Genomic DNA, 15522 nt, shown 5'->3' with positions numbered 1-15522 from the left:
TACTGCTGATGGTATTTTTCTCAATTGATTCCTGGCAACAGAGGCTTTGCAATTTCCTGTTGTCGGCATCAATATCATCAAGTAATATAAGTAGCCAATCATATTGAAGAATTCTCATAGACAATAAATCAGAAAAGAAAGTGTGCTTTTTATTGTTCACATTTTATGGAAATTTTACAGGATAAAAATAAAGATTAGAAGCTGAAATATCACAAATGTTAAGAAAATAATCTTTATTACATTATAACAGATGTGAACTTCTAATCATCATAGGATTTTTTTTTGTAGTTTTGCCAGGTAGCTTAATGCATCATTACAGTGACATGGACACAAGCCATTAACAAGGTCTAACATTTTCAAGACGTTTTAACAATTATATCATGGTGTTAGAATGAGATATTCAAATCAATTTGATGATTTCTAGAAGATTGACATCTGTGAGGTGGTAACAGCTCAATCTATTAAGGAACAGGAAATCACTGGCAGCAACTCCTGCATTTCTGTTAATAAAATAAAGAAATGTGGATGCTGTAGATCTGAAACACAGAGAAGCAGAAATACTGGAGAAACTCAACAGATCTGGCAGCATCTGTGGAGAGAAAACAGAGTTAAGATTTTGAGCCCAGTGACTCTTCTTCAGAACTGTATACTCTGTTTTCTCTCCACAGATGCTGCCAGACATGCAGAGTTCTCCAACAATTTCTGTTTTTGTGGGTTTCCTATATTTCTTTGTTTAACTGTGAGTGTGCAGATGGCAGAAATTATAGTGAATTCTGTAGTTATAATGGTAGTGATCGTTGGTAATTTTTCTGTCAATACAACTACAAAATCTAGACCATTGTACTTCTGAATGAATTTTGGTGTTAATCCAAGTTCCAAGTTTCTTGTAGGCTGTAAACTTGCCTTGCTTCTTTAAAAGATGCAAACCCGGATGTTGTAAGATATGATGGAAGAATGCATACTCTGCACCTAGATAGGCTTGTGAGTACAAGAGTACGCAACAGTATAACAACAGAAATGATCTCACATGACTCCTCTGACTATCGAACAACTCTTCATGAAGGTACAGACGGCTTCATCATTAGTTTGTCTAGTTCCCTTCAATGTTGAAAACATATATTTGTGAAAGTTTTGTCCTTTTCTTCTTGAAGTCACAAAATATTGCTGGGGTGGTGATTCTCCATTATTAGTGAACATCCAAATGGTCACTGTACACGTGTGAACTTGAATATTGACTTTGCAGCCAAATAATCCCCTTCCTCTTGGAACGTCCACACAACAGCTGTAACAGTCATTTGATATGAAACAGCAATGGGCACTGGTCAATATTCCTTGCATGAAGAACCAAGTTGCGCTAACATCACCATCCACCTGAGATTAAAAAATTCTGGGCAGACCTGGAATCTTTCTGATCTGTCTTTTCAGCTCCACACTATAATTCTTCCGTCATTCCTTATTCCACTTTCTTCAAGTGAGCAGTTAAATTTGGATGTGATACGCTGTTGTTTTGGCTTTGCCAAAATCATTTTGCTCATTTAGACCAATTTCTGGAAACATTTCAGTTCAGAGAGATCTGCTTTGCCGAAATAAAATGTTATCCAACTGATCAGTAAGCAGAATTCTTTTAAGTGTTTTCATTCATGGATTGAGGATCTTGCTGGCTTTGCCAGCATTTATTGCCCATTGCTAATTGCGCAGAGGTCAGTAAAGAATCAATCACATTACTGTGGATTTAGAGTTACATGTGGGCCAGACCAGGTAAGGATGGCAGTTTCCTTCCCTAAAGGACATGAGTGAACCAGACAGGTTTTTCCTGACAATTGACTCAGACATCAGTAGATCATGAATTTGATTTTTATTAAATTCAAATTCCCCCATCTGGTGTGATGGGATTTGAACCCAGGACCCCAGAGCATTACTGTAGTTTCCAGGTTAACAGTCCAATAATAACACCATTAGTCTATCACCTTCCCCAATTAATTGTTCATTGTTGAGTGATGTTGAAGTATTGAGGCATCTCTAAGTGCCACAGCATGTTTTCATAGTTTTTATTTTATTGACTTTGGTCAAATGGAGAAACTGGAGTTGTTTGTTTAGGTTAGAGAAAGCTGAAATGAGGTTTGATAGTAGTAAATAAAGATGAATTGAAAGGTCAATAGCCAAAGTGCTCATATTTATAGTCAACATTAAGATAAATATTTGAAGGAGGAAAAGTTGCAGGATATGGGGAAAGAGACAATGAATGAAACTAACTGGGTTGCTCACTGAAAGTGACGTTGCAGACTCATTGGACTGAATTGCTTCTGTCTGTGTTCTACTATTCTGTGTTTTTTTAGTTTCTCATTTTCTAGACTTTGTATTCAAAGGAACAATTAAAATATTATAAGTAAGAAATAAACACTGGAAATTATTTTCACAAAGTATCATGTGGTAAGGAACTTATATACAACATTAATATACCTTCAGTGCTACCTCATTCCTGGAATTTGTTCAGATTGCCACCATCATTTATGGGTGAGGGTAGCTGGGCTTAACATCTGTGCTGCCCATAGTTACAGGGAGGATGGGCAGACAAACTGTTCTCTGAACCTGGGAGAAAGAACATCAATGTGTGTCATCAGATATCTTGATATTTCTTTTAACTTTGAAGTTATTCCTAAATGTAAAAGACTCTTCTCAGTTGAAAATAAATTTATTTCTTTTATATTGATAGATCAGTTTCAGAATTTGGCACAAACAGCATCACACCGACAAGCCCAGTTTTCTCATTCAGATCTTACTTGCATAGTATCAAGTGGAGACTCGGATTCAACCATACCACTGCTTCAGAACAACATGAACATCAATTTCTGCAGCTTAGACTCCGAGCTATTGAAAGAAGTGCAGCACATGATTATTAGCACTGATCAGCTCACAACGCACACCACACAGGTGATTGGAAGAGGCAAGTTTCAAAATGTTTTCTGCCTTAAAACTGAGAGCACTGTGGAAGCAGCTCATCATGGAATTATTTAATGTATCATTCAACTTATGATGAGACTATTGTTTCTTTGTATGCATAAGGTACTACTGCTTCACTTCTGCAATGAGCTTATGCCATGTTCACAGAGGTCTTTTACTTTAGCATTGTCCTGAAATTATGTCTCATATTTTTGTTGTGTGACTAAATACAATACCAAGTTTTGCATTCATCTATAGATCTTTCAGCAGGGTATAAACATGTACAGTCATTGACCTTGTCTTGTTAATGTTTATTCGCACTTGAAAATACCTGATGCAGAATTGCATAGAATATTGAGACTGGAGTATAAGAAAGCCTTAACCATTGATGGAAATGTGGTGGTGCAGGCATACCAATGTAGAAAAACACAGATTTCCACTTAAATCCCAAAGCAGTTATTTTAATGGTTTGAGCTAGTACCTACCCTGCTGTTCCATGAAATCAGATTTAAACTCAATTGTGTTAAAACAGCTCCAGGCCAGTCAGTAATGCAGAAACCAAGACCCCTTTCTTTGTGGATAAATTTTATTAATTCCTCAGCCTAACAGCTCCTTCCACACTTAATTTCTTATGTGATCCCCTTTATATATTTTCTATCCATCCTGTTCAGAGATGTTATTACACACCTCTGGAGTGGTTAAGGCTTGAATCTGGGCCTCCTTGTTCAGAGTTGGGGCATTACTGCTGAAGTACGAGAGCCTGCTGATCCCCTTTTATAGCTATCAAGTAAAAGAATTAATCAGTTAACCCCAATTATCTGCCTAACCACTAGCTATATCATCAAGTCATGCTAAATGTGGAAGTTTTCTGCACAACGTCTTCGTAACATCAGAGATGATCAATTCTTTTTGGGGATTCACAAAATCAGCAGCTCAGTATACCAGAGTACACAGACTAACATGGATACAATCAATTAGGCCAGTAGTCTCAATTGGCTGGATAGTTAATATGCATCAAATTGCTGACAGAAACACAGGATTCAATCCCCATGTTGGCCAGGATTGATGAAGGACTTGCCTCCTTGCCTTACCTGTGGTGGAGGTCCTGATGCTATGGGTCAGATTCCTTTGGTCAAAAATGCTCAATCACTGGGCACAAGAAGAATGGTAGCAAAAAAACATTCCCAGCATTCAGTTGGCTTGTTACATCTAACTGTTAGTCGCATTCTGATTACCTGTACTCTGAATGAATTTCCACAATGGTCACATGTACTTTTTGCTTACTTCTGCTTTTGCTTTTCTTTTTTCAATGTCTCAAAATCTAATAGGTCATTTTGGCTGTGTGTTCCATGGAACTCTCCAGTCCCAAGATGGAAATAGTATACATTGTGCAGTGAAGTCTCTAAATAGTAAGTACATAAAATGTTAAATGTATTATATTATAGCTTTGTTGTTGCTCCTAGTGCATGATTGTAAGTGCATCTTGAATCAGATATTAAAAAATTGCATAAGCTATACAAAGTGAAAGTGCACATGGACACAATGAAGTGCTAATTATCCTTTATCTGCTTGCACAGGAATCACTTGCTTAGAACAAGTAGCTCAGTTCCTGAAGGAAGGCTTAATAATGAAAGATTTCAAACACATTAATGTTCTTTCTCTACTTGGAATTTGTCTTCCAAACCAAGGATCTCCACTGGTAGTGCTGCCATATATGAAACATGGTGACCTACGGAACTTCATCAGAAATGAAAGTCATGTATGTAAAATGAAAGCTATGTACCATTATAGGGAGAATTTGAACAAAATATCATGTTTATCACTTTATCATGATTTGTCTCGAATATAGCATGTCCATTATTGTAGAGACAAATTCTATGTCATAGGGGAGGCAGTCATGTAGTGGTAATGTCACTAGACTAGTAATCCAGAAGCATAGGTTCAAATCCTACCGTGGCAGCTGGTGGGAATTTGAATTACTTCAATAATTCTGAATTGAAAAATTGTCTCAGTAATGGTGGCCATGAAACTATCATTGGTTAAAAATCCACTTAGTTCACCAAAATCCTTCAGGGAAGGTACTGTTGTCTCTTTATTTGGTCTGGCCAACATGACTCCAGACCCACAGCCATGTGGTTGACTCTTAAAAGCCCTCTGAAGTAGCTGTGCAAGCCACTCGGTAATTAAGAATGAGCAATAAATGCTGGGATTTGCAGCAATTCCCACATAAAGAATTTTTTAAAACCGTCAGCTGTTTCTCGTGCACACACATTTGCAGACATGGAAAAGCTGTTGTCAGTAATTCCTTGCGTGACCACAGGGTGTGCTGTTGGAGTCCCTTTAGGCTCCTTTAGAAATTACGGCTTTAATTAGAATATAGGCTTTATTATGATGATTAAAGCTCCCCAGCAGTTCTGTCTGGTTGATATCCACCCCCAATCAACTTTTGAAAGTTATTGCCTAATACCATCAAAATTGGCCTTCCTCCAGTGTAGAATTTTATATCCAGTCTATCCTTTTCCATCACTATTTTAAAACTAATAGAATTATGATCACTGGCCCCAAAGTGCTTCCCCACTGAAACCTCCATCACCTGTCCTACCTTATTTCCCAAAAGTAGATCAAGTTTTGCACCTTCTCTAGTGGTACATCCACATAATGAACCAGAAAATTTTCTTGTACACGCTTGACAAAGTCATCTCCAAACAAGCTCTTGGCACTATGCTAATCCCAATGTATGTTTGGAAAGTTACAATCTTCTATTATTACCACCCTACCATTTTTACAGATAACTGAGATCTCATTACAAATTTACTTTGCAATTTCCTGCTGACAACTGAGAGATCTAAAATACAATCCCAGTAAGGTGATTATCCCTTTCTTTATTCTCAGTTTTACCCAAATAACTTCCCTGGACATACTCCCAGGAATACCCTCCCAGCTATAGCCATAATGTTATCCCTAATCAAAAATGTCACTCCTCCTCCTGTCTTGCCCCCACCCTTTCTATCTTTCCTATAGCATCTATACCCTGAAACGTTAAGCTGCCAGTCCTGTCTATTCCTGAGCCACATCTCTGTAATCACTATGATATCCTAGTCCCATGTTCCCAATCCTGCCCTGAGTTCATCTGTCTTATTTGTTAGGCCTCTTGCATTGAAATAAATGCAGTTTAATTTTGTCAGTTCTAACTCATTCTCTGCTTTGTTCCTGCTTGTCCTGACTGCCTGACTTACTCCTTTTCCCAGCTGCACCAGTCTCAGACTGATCTATTTTCTCACTATCTCCCTGGGTCCCACTCCTTCCCCTCCCCTTACTAGTTTGATTGCTTCATCACAAACAGCAAAATCCAAGCCATCATGAAGACATCCCAAAGTGTTTTATTGCCATCAGATCCTCTTTGATATTTCATAACCCTCTAATTATGTAGACATGTATGGCAGTAAAATTGCATACAACGATTTCCCACAAGTATTTCATCTGTCCTTGATGGCAGTGTTGTAAAGGAGGAGCAGAAATCTGAATGATGATTTTTTTTTAGAATTGCATTAAAATCTCATCACAGGCAATATACATATGGGGTTCAAATGTCAATTTAGATTCTGTAGTAAACTCATTAGTGAAGTTGGCCTTAAACATTCTCACTCAGAGGTCAGAATGCACCCAACTGCTGCCACGCAAACCTCTTGAAAAACTTAAGAAAATTCACCATTGAAGGGCATTTTATTATCAGACACTTCAGGCTATAACAAATCACTTCAGGAAGAATGTGTTTAAAAGCCACTGATGATTATATGTTTATCACAGAATCCAACTGTAAAAGATCTTATTAGTTTTGGACTTCATGTTGCAAAAGGGATGGAATACCTTGCAAGTAAAAAGTTTGTTCACCGAGATCTTGCAGCAAGAAACTGCATGTGAGTATGAAAGTAGCGTATCTTTACAAGTATAGAATGTATTTTTCTTCACTAATCAATTAACATACTGAAATTCATAACTACTTTAAAACAGATACAATGTTTGTCATACTTAAAAGACATCTGCATTTGTTGATGGTATTATTCGGAGAGGCAGTTAATGAAGGAAAGTACTGGAGCCAATCGTATTTATTTACAAGAGTTAAACATTTTAAAACCTCCTGACTCTACCCCACAGTTTCAACAAATATCTCTTCGTATGTGCTCAAGATTTTTGTTGAATTCAAATTGCCACAGTAAGATTTGAACCCATGCACCCAGAACATTAGCCTTTTTTTGCAGTATTAGCCCAGTGACATTACACACCACCACCAGTGCATAATGTTTCTCCAGCACCACTGTTAATGGAAGATCTTTCAAACATTTATTTCCTTACTCACTGGAACTTCTCCCTTAAACGACTGAACCATATTTTGTTTTTAGCCAGCTTTGAAATCCTTCTAAAAACTTTCGCAATGTTGGTCATATCACATAATTCTTCCCTCATTACTCAGTGCTCCTCCCCCATAAAGGGCCTCAGCAATTTTGACATATACAACATCCTGTCTAGCTGTTGCTAAAGTAACAATAGATTGCTAGAAACTTTCATGGTCTTCAGTAAATGACCTACTGGTTTAAATACACTAATTAGGACTAATGGGTTTGATTCTCCTTCATAATCTATGCACAAACAATGAAGTCTTGGGAAAATGATTATTGATTCTATCGCTTTAGCACAGTTTTCTCATGGGGTAACATGAAATGTTCACTTGCAGCTCTGTTATTCCCACAAATAAGGATCTCCAAACTTGTTCCCAGTTAACATCCATAATTCATGCTTTTCCTGTATTAAGTATTCTTTCCACTGGTGACATATTTCATTTAGCTATTCAGAACAGAATTCAGATTCTGGTCTTACATTTTAATCCTTTGCCTATTGGGTGTAAGTGCTGTGCTTTTGCGATGGGGCAAGTGTATTATATTTTGCAGTCCATCTCCCATTTTTGTGTTGTACATCATTTTTAGCTAGTAAGCAAGCAACTCACTGGTTAGCTTGTCCCAGTGCAATTCTGTGGTTGTTTGCTACATTGTATATGAGGATGGCACGCATTGCTTAAGTGCATACATGCTCTTCCTCCATCTGGTCTTCACTCTAAATCAGGAGTTCACTCTTCATTGGAACAAATCTACTTCCCTCAACAATAATACATGAACTGGAAATTCTGCAAATGTCATCATTGTTCTTTGGAATGTTTAAATAAAAAGGTCGATAACTAAAAGTAAAAAACATTAAAGTATTGATCCTGCATACTAATGTCACTAAAATAAAACTTTCTAATCACATTGTATAAAATTTTTAAAACCTTAAACTTTTGTATTGTAGGTTGGATGAAAACTATACTGTGAAAGTTGCTGATTTTGGGCTCGCGAGAGATATTTATGAGAAAGAGTATTACAGCATTAATAACAAAAGTGGTGCCAAACTGCCAGTGAAGTGGATGGCCCTGGAAAGCCTACAGACACAAAAATTCACAACAAAATCTGATGTGGTAATGTATTGCTTCAGTTATCATGTAAGCAATAATTTAAAGCAGGTCGTATTGTAAAACCGATTATTTTTAAATGTGCAAGTTGTGGCTGAATAGAATAAATTAATGAAATAAGCTTTTTCTTTAGTTAACCATTTTATAAGTTCACTGCATTGATTCCTCCGCCACACAATTAATGGACCCATTGTATAACAAACACACAATCTACAATAGCTATGTCAAGAAGCATACAGAGTAAGATACTGCAGAAATGAAAGGCTTGTAAGAAACCAAGTACTCAGTACTCAGAAATCCAAGCAGAGTATAGAAAGAAATTAAAAAAGGAGAAGAAATGAAAGAATATTGACAAGTAAAATTGCAGAGAATCCTGTGATAATACTATAGTTTTAAGAGGTGTGTTTTGTCCTTTTTTAATGGGAAAACGTTGAGACAGAGATGATGAGTAGTCTGCTCTAAAGAATAAAATGAACATCCTTTGAGGCCATGGTTATTTTTTAAATAAAGTTGGAACAATAGAAGCAGCCTGAATGGGTGGTATCAAGCTCCTACAGATCCTGGATTTTGTTTTAGTTTTAGCCTTCAGTAGAAGTTTCTGGGTCTTGAAGCTGGATATAGAAGCCTTATTCTTCTCTCTGTTACAGCTAAAAGCTGGGGTTCTCTTCCTGCTGCTAGAATTGCAAGTGAGACAATCTATTTTACTGAAATTGCCTTTGCCAAGGGTGTGTTTGTCAGATATTATTGGAACAGTTAATTAATAGTACTTTTCATATATAATATATATATAATTTTGTTAAACATTGCGATAGAGTTAGAGTTAAGGCAAATCTTTTGTTTTTTATTTTGTCTGCATTTTAATTATAGTGTTTGAATAAAGTATTTTGTTCCAAATCTGGTAGTTTGACCAATTGAATTGCATCCAGAATACAATGCCTTACACTTACTTCTGAAAGAAGAAAATGTTAGGATCTAGATTATCGTCTTAATGTACTTTGAGGGGCATTTATCTGATCCCAAACAATCCAAAAGTATGAAGAGTAAGAAGATTACTGAGGAGTGAATACAACCCATAAAATACCAAAAGGAAATCTAGGTGTAAAGATGGAATTTGTGGGTATGGTTCTTAATGAATAATTTGTATGTGTCTACAGAAAAGAAGAGGATGACACAGACATTGTAGTTATGGAGGAGAACTATGAAATAGTATTGGACGTGAAAAACATTGGGAGAGAGAACTATTAAAGCAATGTGTATTTGAAAGTGTATAAATCACCTAGAAGAAGCATAGGAGGATGGAATGAAGGCACTGCTTATTGTTTTCCAATCCTCATTGGATACAGTTTGGTATTGGATGATTGCAGGACTGCTAACATTGTACCTTTTTAAAAATACATTGAGAGAGTCTGAATAATTAGCCAGTCAGTTTATCCCAGTAGTGGTAAATTATTGGGGAATCAATTCCACAAAAGCACAGAAACTGTCACTTAGGTGCAGTAACCAAGGACAGTCAGTATGGATTTGTTAAGGTCAACGTGGCAATAGTGAGGACTGCAGATGCTGGAAACCAGAGTCTAGATTAGAGTGGTGCTGGAAAAGCACAGCAGGTCAGGCAGCATCCAAGAAGTAGGAAAATTAATGTTTCGGGCAAAAGCCATTCATCTGGAATGGAGGCAGAGAGCCTCCAGGGTGGAGAGATTGATTTGTTAAGATTGTATCTGGAGTACTTTGTGCAGTTTGGTTCTCATACTACTGGAAGAACAAACTGTTCTGGAGAGGATGTAGAGAAGACTCACCAGGATGTTGTGTTTCAGCTTTGAGGAGAGACTACATAGGCCAGGGTTGTTTATCTTGGAGCAGAGAAGGGTGAGATCTACAAAATTGAGGCATGGATCAGGTCAATAAGAATAACCTTTTTCCCTTAGTAGAGGGGTTAATTACTAGGGATTTTAAGAACAATTTATTTCACCCAGAAAATGGTAAATATGTGGAGCTTACTGCCTAAAGGAGTAGTGGAGATTGGAGCCATCACATTTAACAAGTATTTTGATGAGTACATGAAGCCCCATAGTTAGAGTCTAAGTGCTTAAAAAAAGGGAATTACACTAAATGCTTGATGACTGGCATGGATACGGTAGGCTGAATGGGCCTCTTTCTTTGCTGTAATACTCTGACCTTATGATTTAACTTTATAGAATTTCATGAGGAAGTAAAAAGGAGATTTGATAAGGGGATCATTGATTTGATTTATTGTAGTCATGTATATCTCAGTACAGTGAAAAGCTTTGTTTGTGAGCAGTATAGGCATATCATAGTAACCAAGAACATGTAGAGCATAGGGTGCTAAGACAGAGTGAGGCACACAGATTACACTGCACAGGAGGTGCACAAAGCAAGATTAACATTAACAAGATCGACATTATTGTTCAGTAAGATATGGACTAACATGGCTTTTAACAAGGTCCCACATGGCAGACTGGTTTTTAAAAAGGTCTATGCAGTCCAGAAGAATGTAACTCGCTGGGTACAAAATTAACACAGTGGCAAAAAAAAGGTGAAAGTGTTGATGGGTGTTATTTGGCTGGAAGACTGTTTGCAGTTATGTTCCACCAAGTTCAGGACTAGGTCCTCTTTTTCTTTTGTGGTGTATGCTAATAATTTGGACTTAATTATATCGGCATAATCAAGATGTTTGCAGATAAAACTTTAGCAATGAGATTGAGGAGTTAAAGTAAAGTTAACTGACCTTGACTCCAAGGTAGCATTTGACTGAGTGTAGCACTGAGAAGCAAAGCTTGGAGTCATGTGGAATTGGGAATGGTTTTACTTGTTGCAGTGATATCTTGAAAGTGGTGAGGGGGTTTCATCGAACAGAAACTGAACTGGACCAGGCAAATAAATACTATAGTTAGAACAGCTGGTCAGTAGCTGACCATGAAATCATTGTTCATTGTTGTAAATTAGATTAGATTAGATTCCCTACAGTGTGGAAACAGGCCCTTCGGCCCAACAAGTCCACACCGACCCGCCGAAGCGTAACCCACCCAGACCCATTCTCCTACATTTACCCCTTCACCGAACACTACGGGCAATTTAATGTGGCCAATTCACCTGACCTGTGCATTTTTGGATTGTGGGAGGAAACCGGAGCACCCAGAGGAAACCCACGCAGACACGGGGAGAATGTGCAAACTCCACACAGAGAGTCGCCTGAGGCGGGAATTGAACCCGGGTCTCTGGCACTGCGAGGCAGCAGTGCTAACCGCTGTGCCACCATGCCGCCCACTTCGTCAACTTCACCAATATCTTATAGGAAAGGAAATCTGCCACCCTTACCTGGTTTGATATACATGTGATTTCAGACACATAGTAATGTTGTTGACTCTTATCCAGCCTCTGACATGGCGCAGCAAGTTTCTCAATTCAGGCAAGTTACGGATGGACAAGAAAACTGGTCTTGCAAATTTAAAAATCACACAACACCAGGTTATAGTCCAACAGGTTTAATTGGAAGCACACTAGCTTTTGGAGCGACGCTCCTTCATCAGGTGATTGTGGAGGGCTCAATCATAACACAGAATTTATAGCAAAAACTGAAATTATACATTGAAGAATTGATTGTCTGTTAAGCCTTTCATCTGTTAGAATACAGTGATAGTTTCACTTCTTTCATGTGTAAATCACAAAACCCTTTTTTTTAAAGTTGCATTCTCGGGTTAGCTGTTAACAATGGTGATAGCTAGACAATATGTTGAAGGTGTTAGCCCCCTGTGTTCTCTGTCTATGACCTGATGTTTAGATTGATTCCAATCTAAAAAGTGAAATAACAGAGTTTTACATAAATTCATGCAGTTTTTGAGCTCAGAGTTCGACATGAATCTAAGTGGTTTTTGAGCAAAGTGCAATGTAACTTTGTACCAAAAGAATTTCACCCCACACAATATATATGTGTGCATGTGGGTCTTTGTCTGTCTGTGTGTGTGTCTGTCTGGGGTGGGGGTTGTGAGTGTTTGTATTCAATGGTCCAAAGCAAAGTGGCTGCTACTCCCACTAAATCTCGCTTTATGGGGGTCTACCTTTTGAGCAAATATGAATTCTGTCAGTCAGGAAATGCTTCTTGGAGGTTGGTGTCAAGGTGATCTCTTGTATGTCACATTGTAATATGCGTTCTCTTCAGTTTCAGGAAGTAGTTATCACAGCTAGACTACTGAGTAAGGATATCAAAATACTGACCTGTCATACTTGTGTTTGCTGATCTGTTAGCTTCTGGCCCTGCAAACACTTTAACTTTAAAAATTCACATTCTTGTTTTCCAATTTCTCCATGGCTTTTCCTATCCCTATCTCTTTATTGTGAGAGAGTACAGGAGTAAAGAAATTTTGCTGTATTTTCATACACGCTGAAAATGTGTTGCTGGAAAAGCGCAGCAGGTCAGGCAGGATCCAAGGAGCAGGAGAATCGACGTTTCGGGCATGAGCCCTTCTTCAGAAGAAGGGCTCATGCCCGAAATGTTGATTCTCCTGCTCCTTGGATGCTGCCTGACCTGCTGCGCTTTTCCAGCAACACATTTTCAGCTCTGATCTCCAGCATCTGCAGTCCTCACTTTCTCCCTGTATTTTCATACAGCCTTGGTGAGATCATATCCTGAGCATTTTGTAGTTTTGGTCTCCATATCTAAGGAAGGACATTCTTTTCATCAAGGGCATGCAACAATGGTTTCCCAGACTGAAGAGGAGATACTGGGTCTGAATCCTTAAAATTCAGAGGAATGAAAGGTGATCTCACTGAAGCAATCCACATTTGTACAGGGCTCAGTAGGGCAAATACAAAAAAGATATTTCCCTTGGTGTGGGGGTTCAGAACTAGAGAAACAAGTCTCAGATTAAGAAGTAGGCTATTTCGAAGGAGCTTCTTCATTCAGAAGGTGGTGACTATTTGGAATTCAATATCCCAAGGGACTGTACAGCCTCAATCATTGAAAATGTGCAAGGTGGACATCAATAGATTTCTAAATGTTAAAAAAGCAACGAATATGGAGATAGTGTATTAGAATGGATTGACCTTGACCTAGCTGAATAATAAACAAGCTTGAGAGGTCAAATGGCCTATTCCTGCGCCAGTATCCTATGTTCCTAACCTCCTTCCTAAACTTCCAAGATGTGTGTACTGCCCCAGTTGTGATCCCTTTTGTATCCCTAGTTTGTTTGTTCATCGCTGGTGATAATAGGTCTGTCTAACTTTAGAATTCTCTGCCTAAAATCTCTCCACTTCCCTTCCTTTCTGTCTCCGTATCCCTTATTTGACACAATGCCAAACTTTGCTTGCAAGAGCACTCATGAAGCACCATGTGATGCTTTACTATGTTAAATAGAGGTTATTGTGATATATGGACTTATTATACATGCAACCAAATCTGTCTCAATATCCCTAACTGTGCCAAACTATCACAGTTAGAACTCTTGGAGGACAGCAACATGAAATCTATTTTGTTTAATATTATGAATAAAATCAATTTTTGTTTCTGCCAGTGGTCTTTTGGAGTACTGTTGTGGGAGCTGATGACACGAGGGGCACCGCCTTATCCTGATGTTGATACTTTTGATGTTACTGTTTATCTGCTCCAAGGGAGGAGGTTGCTGCAGCCTGAATACTGTCCTGATTCATTGTAAGTAAATTATTAATTATGGTTTAAGACATTTCAAAGTCTACATTTCAGAAGCAATTGGATGTGAATTTTTATCTATTAATGATTCACACGATAGTAAATTTATTCAATATTCTCCCACTGCAGGTATGAAGTAATGTTGAAATGTTGGCACCCTAGACTTGAAACACGACCAACGTTCTCTGAGGTAGTTTCAAAAATATCATCAATTCTTTCCAACTTTACTGGGGATCACTACATACAGTTAAATACAACCTACGTGAACATAAACTGTGGAGTACCCTATCCACCTGTTTATTCACCAGAGGATAGTTTGGATAGTGATGCTCATGTGTGATTGAAGGCAATTTTTTCAAAGGATATTTTATCAGCAGGCGATGCAGAATATCTGTCCTGGCAGCTACAGAGAGCAAGCCCTATAGAAAATATGCTGTTTGTGTCAACAGTATCACATGAGTGAATCTTAAACTACTTCAAAGAGAAATCAAAAAAGATTAATCACACTTGAAGACTATAGCTGTTTATCATCATTGGGAAACCCATTTGTAGTCCCTGTTGTAAAATGTGGTGATGTTGACTGTAAGTAAAATGACCGATTTAAAAGCAGAATTATTTCTGTCTTGTAAAATTAATAAAATGTCTATTTTTTTATTCAGAATAAGTTTATTTTTAATTAAGTAGGAACTGTCAACAGCAACATTAAAATTTGACCATTTTATTATTGCACATCAAAAAGCTTTTATGATCAAGCATGTTTCTCATCTTCCCATACTATCTACAGCATAACTATGCTTATAGATAACATTTTTTTTAGCTTTTACAAATATTGCCAAGTCTTGAATAGTATCTAGTAATAGTGAGATGTAGAAATGATTGCAGTAGTGAATGTAACTATACAAGAAAAGAATGATGTAGTTATTAAATTATTAAAATCAAAATTGTAGAATAGTACATATTCAATGGCCACTTTTAACTTTCATCATCCAATGATAAAAGTTAAAACTAGCCTTAAAGGTTTGCATTAAAATGGGGCTTTATTACTGCAAGTGTACATACAACTGAGAACATTTGCGGTACATTTCATTCTTAAGAGTATGTCTTTATTTTTATGTAAATAAAGGTTGTCCAAACTTGTGGTCAGTTTAATGTTTGTTTTGAATATAAGCATTGACATAAATATTTAACAAACCTACAGAGTACTTACATTTCATTAACTTTTTTGGAGACTAAATGCATCAGTTAAGTACAGTAAAATGTGGTTCTGTTCAAAAAGAAAGCTAATAGCAAGTATATATGCCCTTTGTGTAATTTTAAACATTTTAGTGAACATCAATTTGTACTGATATAGCTATTGTGTTGGGACGTAAAGAAAAGAAAAAGACTCTGTGTGCAACCACACAGTCGGATTTTGATCAGA

The 15522-nt window shown here is 37.5% G+C and overlaps 1 protein-coding gene across 2 annotated transcripts in view; it reads left to right on the top strand.

Annotated features, from left to right (window-relative positions):
* The window catches only part of met (MET proto-oncogene, receptor tyrosine kinase), a 124303-nt gene extending 109063 nt beyond the window's left edge, over window positions 1-15240 (top strand). For both annotated transcript variants that reach the window (XM_087997204.1, XM_043709570.2), the window contains 8 exons: window positions 920-1063; window positions 2714-2944; window positions 4269-4349; window positions 4518-4699; window positions 6748-6857; window positions 8281-8446; window positions 13969-14105; window positions 14232-15240. In XM_087997204.1, coding sequence (XP_087853330.1) covers window positions 920-1063; window positions 2714-2944; window positions 4269-4349; window positions 4518-4699; window positions 6748-6857; window positions 8281-8446; window positions 13969-14105; window positions 14232-14442 — 1262 coding nt within the window. In that variant the 3' untranslated portion in view covers window positions 14443-15240. The remainder of the gene's footprint in view (window positions 1-919; window positions 1064-2713; window positions 2945-4268; window positions 4350-4517; window positions 4700-6747; window positions 6858-8280; window positions 8447-13968; window positions 14106-14231) is intronic.
* Window positions 15241-15522: the final 282 nt, after the last annotated feature.

The sequence above is a fragment of the Chiloscyllium plagiosum genome, unplaced genomic scaffold (genome assembly GCF_037043375.1).
Source record: "Chiloscyllium plagiosum isolate Xiang-an unplaced genomic scaffold, Cpla_swu_hap1 HiC_scaffold_19, whole genome shotgun sequence".
Lineage (NCBI taxonomy): Eukaryota > Metazoa > Chordata > Chondrichthyes > Orectolobiformes > Hemiscylliidae > Chiloscyllium > Chiloscyllium plagiosum.
The sequence above is the reverse complement of the archived record's forward strand: the minus strand, read 5'-3'. Positions and strand labels throughout refer to the sequence as shown.